Source organism: Periplaneta americana, chromosome 13 (genome assembly GCF_040183065.1).
Source record: "Periplaneta americana isolate PAMFEO1 chromosome 13, P.americana_PAMFEO1_priV1, whole genome shotgun sequence".
Taxonomy (NCBI): Eukaryota; Metazoa; Arthropoda; class Insecta; order Blattodea; family Blattidae; genus Periplaneta; species Periplaneta americana.
In genome coordinates, this window is record NC_091129.1 from 120391832 (window position 1) to 120409384 (window position 17553).

Sequence of the window (17553 nt, forward strand, 5' to 3'; positions counted from 1 at the left end):
TGCGAACTTAAAACAAACGGTAAGGTTATGTAATGATTTATTTTTCATTTTAATATTTTAACAATATTATTTATATAACATATTGCAGTAATAACATCGGAATCTGGAATCTTGTTGATTTTTTCACGGCTTCCTTAATGTTACTTGCATTACAAATGCAGTAACTTTTGTGGTGTTGTAAAGTTTACTTAATTTTTGCAAATATTTAAAAACAATAATTAACATTGCAATTTAGGTGAAATTGCAGTGGTAAGTTTCCAATTTATAATTATTACTATGTTAAACGTCTCTAAAAATAATATGTTAAAAGCCTAAAGCAGTAAAATGAATATGGCGCTTAAGCGGTAAGAAGAGGGAAACTGTTATGTGTGTTACGTTGGGAATACTGAATGTGGTATTTCACACTTACCGGGTATTGGTTTTGTGCGGAAAGCAAGCAAATACGCACGATCTCGCACAAAATATTTTACAAAATTGAAGAGCGTTCATTCAGCACAATAGCATTAATATGGTAATAAAATAAAGAATGTAATAATATATACAAATTAGAAACTTAAATTTTAAAATCAAAGAGCGGTCATTCAGTACGACAGCATTAAGTAATCTACAATAATATAGAGGAAAACATGTAATACAGACAGCGCATACCTACTTAACTAAACATATTATTTCAACAGCGATTAATTCCGAGTTATGTTTTGATTTCTCGCCATTTTATGTTGGCAATCCTGAATAGAGATTCTGCAAGTAACAGTGATTCTCTCGCATATGTGCAAAGGAAGATAAAAAGGTGCTGTTTAGAAGCACACGAGCACAGTTTTGTTCCGACACCAGAATCATGACTATCGACTTCTACTACACCGAGGGGAGCTCACCATGCAACTCCGTGAGGCTCCTGGCCAAAGCATTGAATTTGGATCTCAACATGAAGACGTTAGACTTACGAAAGCAAGAACATCTGACGCCCGCATACCTCAAGGTTAGTCTTAATCACTCAACATTTTTACACATATTTTTTTTTTTAATCTCAGACAACTCACAAAAATTGCAGCAATATTTAGACCTACTGTATTTCTCATAACAAGGATTTATAAAAGTAGGAAATATATTCTTCTCTTTCTCTTTTTTAAGCAAAATTGGAAGTACACGTTTTTATACTATTGTTTCAAATTGTTTCGCAAACTCTGACGTTTTCCTTAAATTACAGGTGAACAAATTTCAGAACAAGCACCCTACGTGCTAGGGTGTTTCCGGGCTGGTGTTACAAACTTTCAGGGATGATGAGGAAGGGCACATGTATCAATTTGAGATCAGGAACCCTGGTCCGGAAATAATTGAGTCGAAAGTTATAAGTAGACTTCGTTGAATTGCCATACGCAGCATGCAATCAGGTTGCCAATGTACGGTAGTATAGAGGAGGTGAGCGGCCGCCCGGTCTCGTAGTATAAGCAGTTCATGTTAAGAGTTGTGACCGGTCGAAATAGATAGAGCAGTTACAGCTAATGTATACCTATGTAAACACTTGTTTTTGCATTGCTGTGGTTAGAATAGTCAAAGCTTAACATTTGTTCAGTGCAGACAAGAATTCAATCAAACATACTACAATGAGAGTGTTGCTGTTCCAAATTATTGCCCCTGGAATACCCTTACCCCCGCAGCCAGTCTTGATCCGTTGGGGAAAGTGGTTGAATGCTGTTAATTATTATGCAGAACATTACGGCAAAATAATGGAGGTAATTGATGCATTGGATAGCACAGACAGTTCCGCTGTTGCAGCTGTAAAATCATTGCCTTCTGAACAGCTATTGGAAGATATTCTGTTCATTGATTCTAATTTTAAAATCGTGTCCGAAAGCATCACCCTGTTAGAATCGTCTGAACTTCAACTCTCAGAAGCCCTTAATATAGTGGATAAAGTAGCACAAACCGTTATCCAAAATAACAATTCACTAATTTAAGAAAAAGTGAAATGTAAGTTGAGAAACGTTATTGCTAAAAATTCTGCCTATTCAGAACTTCGTATTATAAATGATGTACTATCAGGTCACGACAAGACATCTGAAGTTGATGTACTAAAAAGTAGTAACTTTCCGTTCTTCAAATATGTACGTATTACATCGTATGATGTTGAACGTACATTTTCCCAAAATAAAAACTGCTTAAGTCACCATCGGAGGAGGTTACTTTGGATGCGCTCAAAATGTACGTAACTCTTCACTCCAATGCACATATTCAAGGATGATGTGAGTATCTTACATTAAAGTTTAAGAGTTAATATATCTCACTATAAAATAATCGTGTTTTTACATGTTTAGACATTTCCTACTTCAGTGATCATTCATTATATATCTTGAATGCAGGATACAGGTTTTATTGTAACCGCATTATACTGCTCAGTGTTTACATCAGAGGCATACTCCATCCGTTGCGCGCCCCCTTCTCATACAGACTATACTGCGTGCGCAGTAAACCTTGCGATTCTCGTGGCAATTCCACAAAGTCTAGTTATAAGCAAAAATAGTTGTGTGGAAATGGAATTGTAATTTGGCACCACGTGCTCTCCTTCCCTTAACCTTTGGAACAGTCGTGGAAAGATGGTATGTGCCGGATGTCTCCTACGTGATACAATCTGTGAGCTTGTCTACTGTTCCCATTGGCTCATCCGTATTCGAAAATCAGGTCTGCATACTCCGCTCTCGTGTACTCCTCCATTTCACTAGGATTGATTGACTGGACACTGCAACTTGTACACATACACTGCTGTCTACAGACGTGCATATCAGGACCGATCATGTCCGCTACACATTACGCTACCTGCATTGCTTTAGTATAGTTTCCTGTCTCCACCCCTTAGACAGCGCACTGAATGGAATACTGTAAGTAGACAACGTAAACAACGTCAGATGAATACAGTATGTGTAAGATATATAGATAAATACACATAAATAAGGTGTACAGAGGAATACAATTTATTTCATTTCCACACAACTATTTTTGCTTGTAACTTTCGACTCAGTCATTTCCGGACCAAGGTTCTTTATCTCAAATTGATACATGTGCCCTTCGCCATCATCCCTGAAAGTTTATAACACTAGTCCGGAAACACCCTGTATAAATTATATATATATATAATTATAGTGTTCTGCCAAATAGCAGGTCTCTCACTGCAAACCCAATATTCTCCAATCTTTACTATTTTATGCCTTCCTCTTAGTCTCTGCATATGATCCATATATCTTAATAATAATAATAATAATAATAATAATAATAATAATAATAATAATTTATTTACTTAATCTGGCAGAGCTAAGGCCAGTAGGCCTTCTCTTCCGCCCAGCCAGAGACTAATTCTAATTGAATACAATTGCTTACATAATTATTACATTAATATCTAGACCATAAAAAACATGAAAGTAAATAATGAAAGTTGGATAAATAATGTTAGTGTGACAATAATAAACATTGGTAAGAAATAGTTATAATAATAATAATAATAATAGTAATAATAATAATGAGATAATTTAGATATTTATCTGTGATATATATAACCATTAAACATTGGAAAACCTGAAACAGCTATTATTGTTAACAAGAATTGTTATCCTTCAGCAGGCAGTTTCTTCTCAGCCAGTGATCCAACCAATTCGTTTTACTCTTCCTTATCAGTTTCAGCATCATTCTTTCTTCACTAACTATTTCCAACACAGCGCCATTTATTATTCTGTCTGTCCATTTCATACGCTCCATCCTTCTCCGTATCTACATTTCAAATACTTCTAGTTGCTTCTCTTCACTTCGTCGTAATGTCGATGTTCCTGCTCCATACATTGCCATACTCCACACAAAGCACTTTAATAGTATCTTAGTTAGTTCTTTTTCCAGAGGTCCGTAGAAGATGGACATTTTGCTATTAAAAGCTTCCTCTCCCATTGCTCTCCTGTTTTTGACTTCCTGGCAGCAGTTCATGTTACTGTTTATAGTATACACCAAGTATTACAGCATATAGTATTGATTCGAAAAAACACGAACTATTAGGCTTAATGTAAAATATAAGAGGTTAAAACCTCACTTACCATCCCGATTAAAAAATAAGACTTTCTGCACCAGGGATCAGTTCGCGTTTGTTAAATTTTTAACCTCCTCTAACATTTAAACTTACTGTACTATAGACAACTTCATGTCACTGAACATTGTTTGGAACTCACGCTACTATGTGGTAACAAAATTCCCATTAATGGCGACAGAATTTCTTCTCCATTATAACCATTTCAATAACTAAAAAAAAAAAGAGTTACAGTCTACCAGCTGTCCCTAATGATCCTACTATGACGTGTAAAGGCTTATTAATGGCCTATATATCTGTTCCAGATCAACCCTTTGCACACAGTTCCAGCAATCAATGACGATGGCTTCACCTTGGCTGAAAGGTAAGGAAACATTCATTCACTGTTTCTCTTCCGCAGGATATGAGAGAGCGGAGCCACTATAAATTTGTTTCTATCAGTTTAAGTATAAAGTAAACTTTGCAAAAGATTGTAATCTCTATTTATACCCTCCACATATCTCAACCCTAGATTTCTTTTACTAAAATTAATCTATACATTTTGATTACACAACTTTTAACGCTGTATCACTTCGGAATATGTATGATAAGACTTTCTTGTGTTAAATTCTAACATACCTTGTTTACATGTTTCGACCTATTTATGGGTCATCCTCAGAACTGGTCGTTGTTGGTCTTGGCGTCTCTTGTTTTGTTTCCTGTGAGGGTGTGTTCGTGTAGTATAGTGTAGAGTCAAAGAGTGTGTGTGTTCTGAAATTGAGTTGTGTGTTGAGAATTTCGTTGGGGTGTGCTTTCGTGTGTCTGTATATTTCATATTGTTCTAGTGTGTTTAGTTTCTGGCTTTTTGGTTGGATGTGTAGTATTTCCATGTCTTTGTTAATGTCTATGGGTGTGGTTAGCATTTGTGATGTGTTCTGCATATGTGGAGGTGTTTTGTAATTTTGTTATGGCTATGATGTGTTCTTTGTAACGTGTTTGAAATGATCTACCTGTCTGTCCTATGTAGAAGTTGTTGCACAACAACAAACAACACAAACAAACAAATACAACCACACAGGCGTATACAAACTCAAATGTAACATCTGCAACAACTTGTGGATGGAGGAACGAACTCTTTCCCCAAGTTTCCACCCCTCCCTTCCCTAGTTATGCAACCCGCTAGCTATTTATAATGATCCCCACAGTAGGGCTTTTTTTCCCCACCTGAAGACGAAGAGAGATCCACTCTTCAAAATGTTGTATATTTATATTTTTGACAACTAGCGATGAAAAAAGTTCAAACTGCTCAACTATTGAACAATTCACCTTTGCTCTCCCCCCCTCATTTCGATCAAAAACAAAAATATTTTCCGGTACGGCATAGTTGCGCCCCGCGGTCAATTGGGAGGCCTAGGCATGGCATAATTGCGCCCCGAAGAAATCAGGTAGCAGATGGGACATGGCATAGTTGCGCCCCGATGGGCATAGTACACACGAAAGTGATTGTCATAAAATAAATAAATTACTTAAAAGTATTACAATGATAGCTGCATTGAAATCAGGCAGGCCTAGCGTATGATCAATTTTGCTGTTTAAAATAACACTTTTTTTATTGATCACACACAATAAATGAACTGTTTTTTTTTTGTACATCGATATCTTAACCCTACGGGACAGGGTTTCGAAAATTGAAACTTAGAACCATTGTGAATTTATTAACTCTTCACCCTTTTCACTAAACTTAACATTCATTTTAAATTAACCTCACTATACGCCACAGACGGTGTGAAAATCACTAATAATATGTCAAGACTGCTAAGGCCCCTATTCTAACGGCTCACTCATTTGAATATGGCAGTTAATAAAGTACTGCCAACTTCATGGTGTCCATTTGATAATTACTGCATAAACTGCATAAACTGTATAAACAGTAGAAAAACAGTTAATAAAGTACTACCAACTTCATGGTGTTCATTTTAACGGTAGGCTATCGATAATCACTGCATAAATAGTAGAAAAACAGTTAATAAAATACTGCCAACTTCGCGGTGTTCATTTTAACGGTATCGATAATGAATATTAAATCGAATAAGAAATCAATAAGTTTGGTTGATTACGAGGCTCGAGTTTCCGTAATGTCTTTTTCTCTACCTATTTCATCGGGCGCAACTATGCCATGCCCTTTTCTCTACCCGATGGGAATGGGGCGCAACTATGCCCACAAAACAGGGACCCTTTTTTATCTGCTGCATTTTATCTGACCGTGGGGCGCAACTATGCCCTGCCCATATTTTCATGGAATGAAGTAGGAATAATTGCTGTGGAAAAGACAAACGATTTTCAAAAATTAGAATTGCATAATGATAGTTCTGCTAAGTAAGCTAAGTTAAAAGGTGATTTTCATGAGTAAATTAATAAAAAACTGTTTTGAGAGTAACTTTTTCTTCCATTTTACTTATCAATATTGCCTCATACATACGCACACTCGTTAAGTTTCTATCATGTTTACAGTTTTCAAAAGCTATTCACAACCCAGACATTTTCTTATTTCCGGACGGTCATGGTTATCTGAACTTTCAGCCGTGTGATTCTCATCTACCTGGTTGAGAAGTACGGGAAGGACGATTCCCTGTATCCAAAGTACCCCCAGAAGAAGGCGATAGTGAACCAGAGACTCTACTTCGACATTTCCACACTCTACAGCAACTTCTCTTCCTACTGTGTAAGTAATGAACGTTACGTCTCTATTTAATTACCTAATTGTGACTCTGACAAGGAAATGGGCCCTTAATTCTAGAAAAGGAATTTTCTGTTTTTGATTCTACTTCAGAATTAAATTCTGAACAATTTAAAGAAAAATTTGTCGTTGTAAGTAAAAAATTGAACATTTTATTACGTTTCTAAATTAATAATGCGAAATTGGCTTTAAAGTTAAGTGCAGACCTTTTTAAAAATAATTTTAGTTGTATTGCAGACTGCTTCCACAAAGATGGCAGTGACGTCACGTAGTTCAAAGTTCGATCAAACAAATGGAGCTAAGGTCCAGAAATCGATTTTTTCTGCCAGGTCATTCTGTTGTAAAATTATGAATTTCGAATTGGCGTCCCATTTCCTAGGCCTGGTAACAATTAATCATTTACTTTCTATTTATTTTCTATTTCTGACTCGCGTTATTTACTGTATTTTTAATTTTCAAATATGTCATTAGTTTATGTACAGTAGTGGCAAAAAATCCGGACCGATCCTTGTAGCTGATTTCAGAGTCACAGATTCAAATTTTGCTAGTCACAAAACACATCCATCTTGTATAATTAATTGTAACAATGAAATTTATTGCATTTGTTCGATTCTTACCGTCTTTTGTTTCCTTCGGAGCCTCAAACTTACAGACGAAAAAACTTTGAGAGTTTTATTTTCACCTGGCATCAATATTACATTTCTACCTCTATTCGGCAAAGATAACTGCGCATTTTTACATTAAATAGCAGTACATACCTCTGGCTTCACTACCCATATTGAAATTACCACAGTTTGACACAATACACAGCGCAGGATTCTTTTGTATCAGCTACAAGGGTCGGTCCGGTTTTTTTGCCACTACTGTACATTATCATTTAGTACCCGGTGCAAAATTCTTCTCTTGTTACGAAATGAGTTTCCGGCATATGTTTTCTTGCGATAGTCTCAGAGTAGGCTATAGAAATTTGTATGGTAAATTTTGCTTTAAATACTGCCCCTTAGGTTAGGTTAAGTCCGAGGGTCAAGGTGTCAGCAGATTTCTGCTTATTGACCTTGTGTGAGCACGCCCAATGACACCATATCCTCGCTATGAGCATGAGGGTGCCGAACTTGCGTATAAAATTAACCTGCTTCGCGTCTGTCAGTAATATCTCGGCATCGAGAGCAACTGTAGACCTGTGCCACTATTGGCTTGATTTGTAGTTACGAATTCTGCAATATTAAAGTTACAATAGACACGTAAGATATAGTCCACACCTGTGGAGTAACATTTAGAGCGTCTGGCCGCGAAACCAGGTGGCACGGGTTCGATTCCCTGTCGGGGCAAGTTACCTGGTTGAGGTTTTCCCTCAACCCAATATGAGCAAATGCTGGGTAACTTTCGGTGTTAGACTCCGGACTCATTTCACCGTCATTATCACCATTTCATTCAGACGCTAATTAACCTAAGATGTTGATAAAGCGTCGTAAAATAACCTACTAAAAAAACCAAAGATATAGCCTAAATTGAGTGAATCATAGTAAAAAATGTATTGTGAATGGGGTAGTTTCGGGATGTCGCTTCAGATTAAGAGAAAATAATATTGAATGTTCTTCATTAATAATTACATCTCTTATCATAGGCCTATATTTTCTCCAATTTTAAATCGAAAAAAAATAAATAAAGCAACACACTGTAGTTTCATTCCCAAAACTCAGGAGGTATTTTACGTGTCGGTGTATGCCTGATAGACGTCGTTGTCGACTTTTTCAGTACTTTTTTTCCAATTCTGATATTATGTTCTGCCTTTACCTTCATATTAACTATTTTCTCTTTTCTTTCATTCTGTTACTTTTTTTAATGTTGTAAATATAAATTTTATTGACAAATTCAACAAGTTACAATAAATATTAAGTGTCATGAGCATGAACATAAATTCTGTAAACATAGCCAAAAGTATAATAAAATACAATGTGGTGCATTGATATAAATATGTACTAAATATCATAAAATAAATTAAGGTGCATATGGATGAGAATATAAATTTATTAATTAAAGAGAGAAAATTACTGTTACTTAAATATTTTATAGCGTATATTTTCTTCTCATATTTAGTTACGTCATCCTACTTCATTTCTCAGTTTCACTGTAATGTTACCGGTACATTATTTATTTGTATTACTATTAAGAAGCATTTCACTTCAATGTTTTTGCATACGAGACTTCATTTCATTTTACGTGTCTCTCGCCTTTATTCAAGGGTCCAATGTTTTTCACCGGGAAATTCGGTGCGGAGTCCCATCTAATCAAGATGCAAGAGGCCTTACAGGTGCTGGACAAGTACCTTGACGGACAAAACTGGGTGGCAGGAGATAGTCTCACCATCGCTGATATAGCTTTAACAGCCTCCGTCACTGCCATACAGGTAATGTTTTATGCGTCATTTATGCCTATAACCTGACTTGCCTAAGAACTGGTCATTGTTAATTTTTTAATGAAATAGCGCTTTTAAATTTATTTTTAAACCTTATTTTAACAAAGTTAAGGTGATAACGAAAATCTCCTAACTTTTTAATAACCTATGTTCTTATAATATAATTCCCCGTCATTTGTTTGTGTTATTCGTCACAATCATGATACAAGAACCTTTTCAGATAAGTATTTCCAATGCATTCCATTGTCGATTATATAAAAGCATTCGGCTCAGGATCAATGATGATTACTGAATATACATAAGTAACCATGGCAATGAGGGAATATATAGCAGGATGCTGGACAGAATATACACAATTTCACAAGCTAAAATCAGGCAGGTCACAGACATAGAAGGATTTCCATTATACCACTCCTCATGATACTTAGTTCATAGAGGACACGGCTTTTTAGTCTCCCAGAACAACAAGAGTCATTTGCGCTTGAGCAGCTTTGGCTAGTTGTATCATGGATAAATATATAATAGCATGCGAAACTTACTGAGTTTCCCGTAACACTTGCTACAGGCTGCCACCTGTTAGGCGGTGGAGAACTTATTACATCTAGCAGCGCACCAAGTAGCGAAAATAAAAAAAAAAAATAATCCATGCATTTAGCAGCGCACCTGGTGACGAAAATGTTAAGTTATGCAGAAAGTATTCCCTCCCTCCCTCTCTCCTTCCCTCCCTCATCCTTATTCTCAAACTGACCCAATTTAAAACAAAACATATACATTTTTATTCCTCACAGCAACTTCCATTGAAAATTCTTACCGGAACCAACAGGAAGATATAAGAGACTATCTATTTTACACTACACAATTAAAATATAACCAGACAGAGACAGAAAATAAAGCAAAAGTTTAGATAATTGGGATTGTATTCTTTGGGTATTTAGTGAACAGGGTAATGGAAAAGTCTGCAAAAACTACTTACATAGTTCAATTTATTATATTACTATTACTTCACAATACATTCAAAAACACTATTTTACAACGCCCATAAACATCACTGTTTAACATACACTGCTTATACACACACGTAGTATCACTTTATGTCCACTTATTAGCAAGTTTCTGGCTGCCATATTGTCTTCTCGACCAACGTCTCGAACGAACGGATAAGTAGAGAACTCTGGGTAATGTACCAACACGTAGTTCTAATGTTCAGCACCTACGACGTCGGGCGCTGATCATCTTATTTGAGCCCCCTGCAGCCAGATGGTGCTGACCGCAGTTTCGCATACTATTACAATTTATCCATGGTTGTATTGTGAGGACAGACAAAATATTGTAGCCATGAAGGAGATGAAGCGTACGAACTAAGTCCCTTTCCTCTCTTTATTGCTTTCAGTACCTTTTTCGTTTCTTTCTAATTGTCTTAATGTCTTCAGTTCTTACAACTTAACGATATTCAAAGTGGTCCCCTAATTCGTTTAACAGGGTACAATAACACGTAGTTGTCTCATTCTTATAAAGCAAAAATACTAAATATTATTGTTAAAAACATCACTTTTATTATATTAAGATGAACTTTTAATTTCAAAACGTTCAATTATTCATATGAGAAATAGGCCTACAAAAAGATCCATAAAATAAGTCTGTTTCGAAAGTTGTGTGAGTAATTTTGCACGTTTAACTGTGGTGCAAGTACACATGAATTTAATACGAGAGCTATTCAGAAATCAACTCCAGATTGGCTACAAAAAACACAAACAATGTTACAAACTATTTATTGCCTGGAAAATATTCCTGGACAGTGACACTATTTTTCAACATAGTCGCCATATAAATTCAAGCACTTTCATAGCGTGGGACTAGCTAGTGTATTCCTTTTCATAAAAGGATGCCGCCTATGTACTCAGCCAGGTGTTCATAGAGACTTGTCCTTGAAATTTGTGGAAAATTTTCAGAGAGATCATAAATTGTGAAACGACGTCTTTCACCACAGTTTGTTCAATTTGTTGAACGAGTTCATCAGTCACAATTGAATGTTGTCCTTGATCTCCCTCATTGTGCACATCTTCACGCCCATTCTTAAATTTTCTGCACCAGTCCCGTACAGCACTATCACTCATAATCAGGCTTCGAGACTTTGGACCCGATGCAATAAGTTTACTGTGCATGCACTATAGGTTGTTGACTCGCTGCAGGTAGATAGAGATGTGTTGAGGTAACAACGTTGCTATTTAGAGTAGAGTACGGTAGTAGCCTATGGCGAAACACACACATTTGTACATTCTGAAAGTAAATATACATTACACAATGATAATATCAAAGGAATGTGAAAAGCATTTATTCTCCTATCTTCTATAAGCATTTGTGTTTAATTATACACAGTGTTAATGGTGGAAATAAGCATGTAGCAATTTTTTTTTTTTTCATTTATTCTATTGGTCGTCTTTAGGAAGTGCAGTTACAGTACCGAATTGCAATGTACCTGCTACAAGATACATTCTCAGTGTCTCAAACGTAAATCTTTTTCTGTTACCTGCCAAAGTTTGTACTGTGGAAAGCTGCGTTCTACGTCGCATGACGTGATAGGAGCAAAACGAAAAAACCTAACATCAATGCAGTCTCTAAGAGACAGTCCTTTATTATCGGGTGACTCTATGCCCACTAATTTACTGTTTATGTTACACAATGTTCCACATCCGTTATTTTTACATAACATTGATTTCCACTTCTGTTTTACACGTTCAGTAACCGGTGTATTTGGTGTCTCATTAATTCTCTGCGTCATTTTTTAAATTAATTTGAGGGCTTCTGGTATCTCTTGTTCTGACTTTTCTAACCGTGTAATAGTTTCAGACACAGTTTGAAAATGGATTTGTATGAAAACCAGATTATTCGTCAGAACCTTCAAATCCAGAGCGTTTTTCTTTGCGTATTTGTTGTCATTTTTCTACAGTAACCCACCCACTGTACGCTTTACCACTATACTCAGTACGCTGTTATGCGGATTTCCCACTGAACTGCTTTATTGGGTCCGAAGTCTCGAAGTCTGCTCATAATGTTGCCATAAACACGACACAATCGATGGTGAATCTCAGCAGCGTTAACTTCTTCTGCGTGAAGAAAACGAATAACCGAACGGACCTCACAACTCGCGGGACGAGTAATATTCGCGTCCATTATGAACAGCTGTTTCTCACAGACTACTGAACGGAAATAGAGATGGCCGATATTTCACAAACAGATATTTTGTCACAGGTATTTTTTGTCACAGATAAACCTGTGACGAAATATATGTGACAAAATATCGCTATCGAAATCTGCTCCGTATTCAGTAGGCTACTCTGTGACTGATATTTTCTCCTCTACGTCGTGGGTTTGCGAATGCGAATGATACAATAACAGCAATCGAGGGGTGATATTTGATTATTTTTTCGTGATATTTTGTTCAATATTATTTTTTGCAAGGTGATGATTTGTTGCGAAGTTATTAGCGGCATTATAATAATATAATCATGAGTCTGACATGTTGTTTTCATAGTCTGTACATACATACTTACTTACTTACTTACTTACTTACTTACTTACTTACTTACTTACTTACTTACTTACTTACTTACTTACTAGCTTTTAAGGAACCCGGAGGTTCATTGCCGCCCTCACATAAGCCCGCCATTGGTCCCTATCCTGAGCAAGATTAATCCAGTCTCTACCATCATATCCCACCTCCCTCAAATCCATTTTAATATTATCCTCCCATCTACGTCTCGGCCTCCCCAAAGGTCTTTTTCCCTCCGGCCTCCCAACTAACAAGTCTGTACATAATATGTTTATGCTCGACCATGCCGAAATGTAGTAATTATACACCTGGTAGCAGTCCTTTAATGCATGTCATTAAAGTACACTTATTCATTAAAGTTCGGGTTTTCGATTATCTCGGATAAGCAATCGAAAGACAACGAGGAAAACGTCACGGAGGCTGGAAATCCAATACTGTCGCAGAAGGTTATGTTCTGTTACTATAATAATTAGCGTTAATTGTAAATAATATTCAAATAAATTCAATTTGACATCTCGTTTTTCAATTCTAAATCAATTTCCAGGTTATATCAAAATTAGTTCATGTTACATTACATCAAGGTCAATGACATTATTGTTCCTCGGAAAAAATCAATACTTTCGCGTCTGCGCACATCTCACAATTTAAGAGCTATGAACAAGGTCACTTCCGATCTTCTGTCAGATACAAATAAAATGAATACTTCTGAATAATTTCAAGTTAGAAATATGGTCGAGCATAAAAAGTCATTTGAAACTTGCCTATAATTGTAATTAAAACGCTCGTATGAAAATTATGATACTCGCTTGCGCTCGTTTCATAAACAAACATACTCGCGTCTTAATTGCTATCATTATAGGCTCGTTGCATAATGTACTATTTATAAACATTTTATGTATTTTTATTCTATGACTCAATATTATAATATTAATGCACGACTTAAAATAATTTATCCATTATATTATATACAATAAAAAGGATCAATTTTTAAAACGATTAGGATAATCATATAACCTCAATTTCTCCATACCCAACTACATTTAAGAATTATCAACTGAATCAATATCTACAATATAACCTCTTGGAACATGAGGTTAACTTTTGACATGTCACTGTTCAGTTAGGTAAGTATTTATTTGTTAATGGTACATGTACATAATTTAGTTGTTGGATTTTCCCACATAAATCACTGATGTGTGGCGTGTATAGATAAATGGTATTCACATTTCACTGCTCCTCAATATTTCCTGTTAATTTTTATCGGTGTGACAAAATATCGTAATTCATGCATATTGTGCTTACTTATCGATATAAAATATCGGTGTGACAGCATCACCGATAAAAGTCACAGATATTTAACTGTCACAGTCACAGTTGTCACAGATACTTGAAAATATCGTTTAAGCTCATATCGAAACGGAAATGAGTGCGCGATGCACGGAAGCATTGTTACGTCTTTACTCGTGGCTGCTGCGCAAGCGCCATCTTCCTGCAACGATCTAGCAATCAACAATCGACAATCGGAAGTTTATTTCTGAATAGCCCTCATATTATGATAAAATACGAGTAAATGTGGTATTCGGACAAAGTCAGATATGTTCATGTTTATGTAATATTTGTTTTAAAGATTGGTATTTAATTTTTTCACAGGCGCTTGGTTTTGACGTGAGCAAGTATCCAAACGTGATGAAGTGGTGCGAAAATATGAAGAAGCTGGCCGGATACGACGAGATTATCGTCAAAGGAAACGAAATTATTAAGAATATCTTTAATTCCATGAAGTGAACTTTGTGACCAGTGTAACTGTTGAGATATTGTACAGTCCAACCACGATACAACGATATTTTGCAGGTCTCAAAATCTAGTAAATCTGTCTTCAAGTTTATTTTTACTCGAAGGAACATTTAACAAGAATGGTAAATTGTAACATACATGGTGAAGGCACTTCTTATAAGAGATTTTATGTGGACGATTATAAGATGGCTGCCCAACGATTCACTTACCGAACTATGCATGACCTTGCATACTAAGAAACTTCTACAGGGTACAAATCTTTAGAATTTAAAAAGAGAATCTTTGTCATATTTTAAAAATGTAGGCTAAGTTATTTTTATCTTGAAGCCGGAACAGACGTTTGCGAAACAAATTAATTTTTATTCTTTTTAAAACTTTGGTTCAAGGATCTGAAAATTGGTATTATTCTACTCGTTTCTTTAGAGGAAGATTCGACTTTATTACAGAAAATGTAACAAATATATTACACATGAAAACAGCGCTTTCCAGTAGTTACAAATAACATCAATTTATACCAAAGAATATGATATAATTTTCACAAATAAACCATGAAACTCTAGTCGCTTTTATGTTTTGTATAGTAAGATAATACAGTAAATAGAGGAAATAGTCCTAACGTAAATTGGTCCCGATTTTTTTATATACTGAATAACATATTCGGGAGAACCTAATGCACCGAACATATTAATAAGCTCCTGAGTTTAGCTCATAATCATAAAAAATAAAAAATTCTCATGTTACCGAAAAAAAATGTTATGTTTTATTTAACGACGCTCGGAACTGCAGAGGTTATATCAGCGTCGCCGGATGTGCCGGAATTTTGTCCCGCAGGAGTTATTTTACATGCCAGTAAATCTACTGACATGAGCCTGTCGCATTTAAGCACACTTAAATGCCATCGACCTGGCCCGGGATCGAACCCATGTTACCGAAACATCCTTGAAAATGTTCTGTGTAATGACCAGGCTTCGAGACTTTGGACCCGATACAATAAGTTTACTATAGATTGTTGACTCGCTGCAGGTAGTGAAAGGTAGAGATGTGTTGAGGTAACAACGTTGCTGTTTAGAATAGAGTACGGTAGTATGAGGAAACACAACATTCTGAAAGTAAATATACATTACACAATGACAATGTCAAAAGGATGTGAAAAGCATTTATTCTCCTTTGTTTTATAAGCATTTGTGTTTAATTATACACAGTGTTAATGGTGGAAATAAACATGTAGCAGTTTTAATTTCTTCATTTATCCTATTGATCGTCTTTAGGAAATGCAGTTACAGTACCGAATTGCAATGTACTACAGGATATATTTTCAGTGTCTCAAACATAAATCTTTTTCGGTTATCTGCCAAATACAGTTTGTATTGTAAAAAGCTACGCTCTACAACGCATGACGTGATAGGAGCAAAACGAAAAAACCTAACATCATTGCAGTCTCTAAGAGACAGTCCTTTATTCTCGGGTGACTCTATATCCACTAATTTGCTGTTTATATTACAGAGTGATCCACATCCGTTATTTTTACATAAATTGATTTCCACTTCTGTTTTACACGTTCAGTAACCGGTGTACTTGGTGCCTCATTAATTCTCTGTGTCATTTCCTCAACTAATTTGAGGGCTTCTGGCATCTCTTGCTCTGACTTTTCTAACCGTGTAATAGCTTCTGACAGTTTGAGAATAGGTTTGTATGAAAACCAAATAATTATTCGTCAGAACCTTCAAATCCGGAGCGTTTTCCTTTGCGTATTTGTTTGCATTCATTCTATCGTACCCCCACCCACTGTACGCTTTACCACTATACTCAGTACGCCGTTATGCGGATTTCCCACTGAACTACTCTATCGGGTCCGAAGTCTCGAAGCCTGGTAATGACATATGTTACAATTTCAAGATTTTCACTGATAGGATAAAGGTTGGTAAATCATGATATGAGTAATATTGTGATTTTTTTTAGAATTTATTACAATTTTACTGAGCGAGAGAAGAACCTGTTTTGTGCAGCAACTTGTCCACGAACATTCCCTTAATACGTTGACGCAAAAAGCCGATCTTCCTCTCGCTCAGTATAATTGTAATAAATTCTCAAAAACAACCATCACAATATTGCTCATATCACAATATTACCAACCTTTACCCTATATGCATCGCTATAAAATAGGCCAAGTAACAACAAACAGTATTTGTACATACTCCTATAAATTTGTTCGAATAATGTAAAAGTATTTGTATTTTTGTACTCTAAAATTAAAGTAATAAACTATTGAAAATATTTTACTGATAAGTGATAAATAGTATAAGTTAGTCCATTAATTTTACCTGACAAAATAAAACATCTGACACCGTGGTTTTCATGTTAGAAACAAAAATGCTGTTTCACAAAATTCCCATTCTTGGCGATACTGTGCGAATATAAATCCATGAAATGAATCTAAATGTTAAGAATTATAATTTGTTTGAATAACGTAACAGTAGTTCATTTTTATATTGTAATTTTTAAGTAAATATTTTATGTAAAGTTTCCTGTATTAAAATTATGAATAATATATTCTATTAATTACATATTACAAAATAAAACATCCTCCGATCTTCATTTTAGAAACATATATTGTTTAACAAACTTCAATTCTTGCGTAAGTAAAAACAACAAAGTACGAGTTAAAACTTCTTCGAATAATGGAAGACTAGTTTTATTTTATATTGTAATTTTAAGTAAATATTTTGAGTAGATTTTTCTGTATTCAAATTATGAATAACATATTCTATTAATTTCATATTATAAAATAAAACATCCTTCGATCTTCATTTTAGAAACAGATATTGTTTAACAAACCCCAATTCTTGCGTAACTTAAAACAACAAAGCACGTGTTAAAATTTCTTCGAATAAGCAAGACTAGTTTCATTTTTGTATTGCAATTCCAAAATAATATTTATCAATTTATGTAATTGTTTTTGTTTGAAAATGATGAATAATATAGCATATTAATTTCATACATCATACAGAATAAAG

At 35.3% G+C, this 17553-nt stretch overlaps 1 protein-coding gene across 1 annotated transcript; it reads left to right on the forward strand.

Moving 5' to 3' along the window:
- Positions 1-451: 451 nt before the first annotated feature.
- Positions 452-17310, forward strand: LOC138712318 (glutathione S-transferase 1-1-like). The gene is made up of 5 exons (XM_069843948.1): positions 452-979; positions 4369-4427; positions 6623-6764; positions 9022-9186; positions 14396-17310. The coding sequence occupies exons 1-5, from the start codon at positions 839-841 to the stop codon at positions 14528-14530; spliced, it is 642 nt and encodes a 213-aa protein (XP_069700049.1). The 5' UTR covers positions 452-838; the 3' UTR covers positions 14531-17310.
- The last annotated feature ends 243 nt before the right edge of the window (positions 17311-17553 follow it).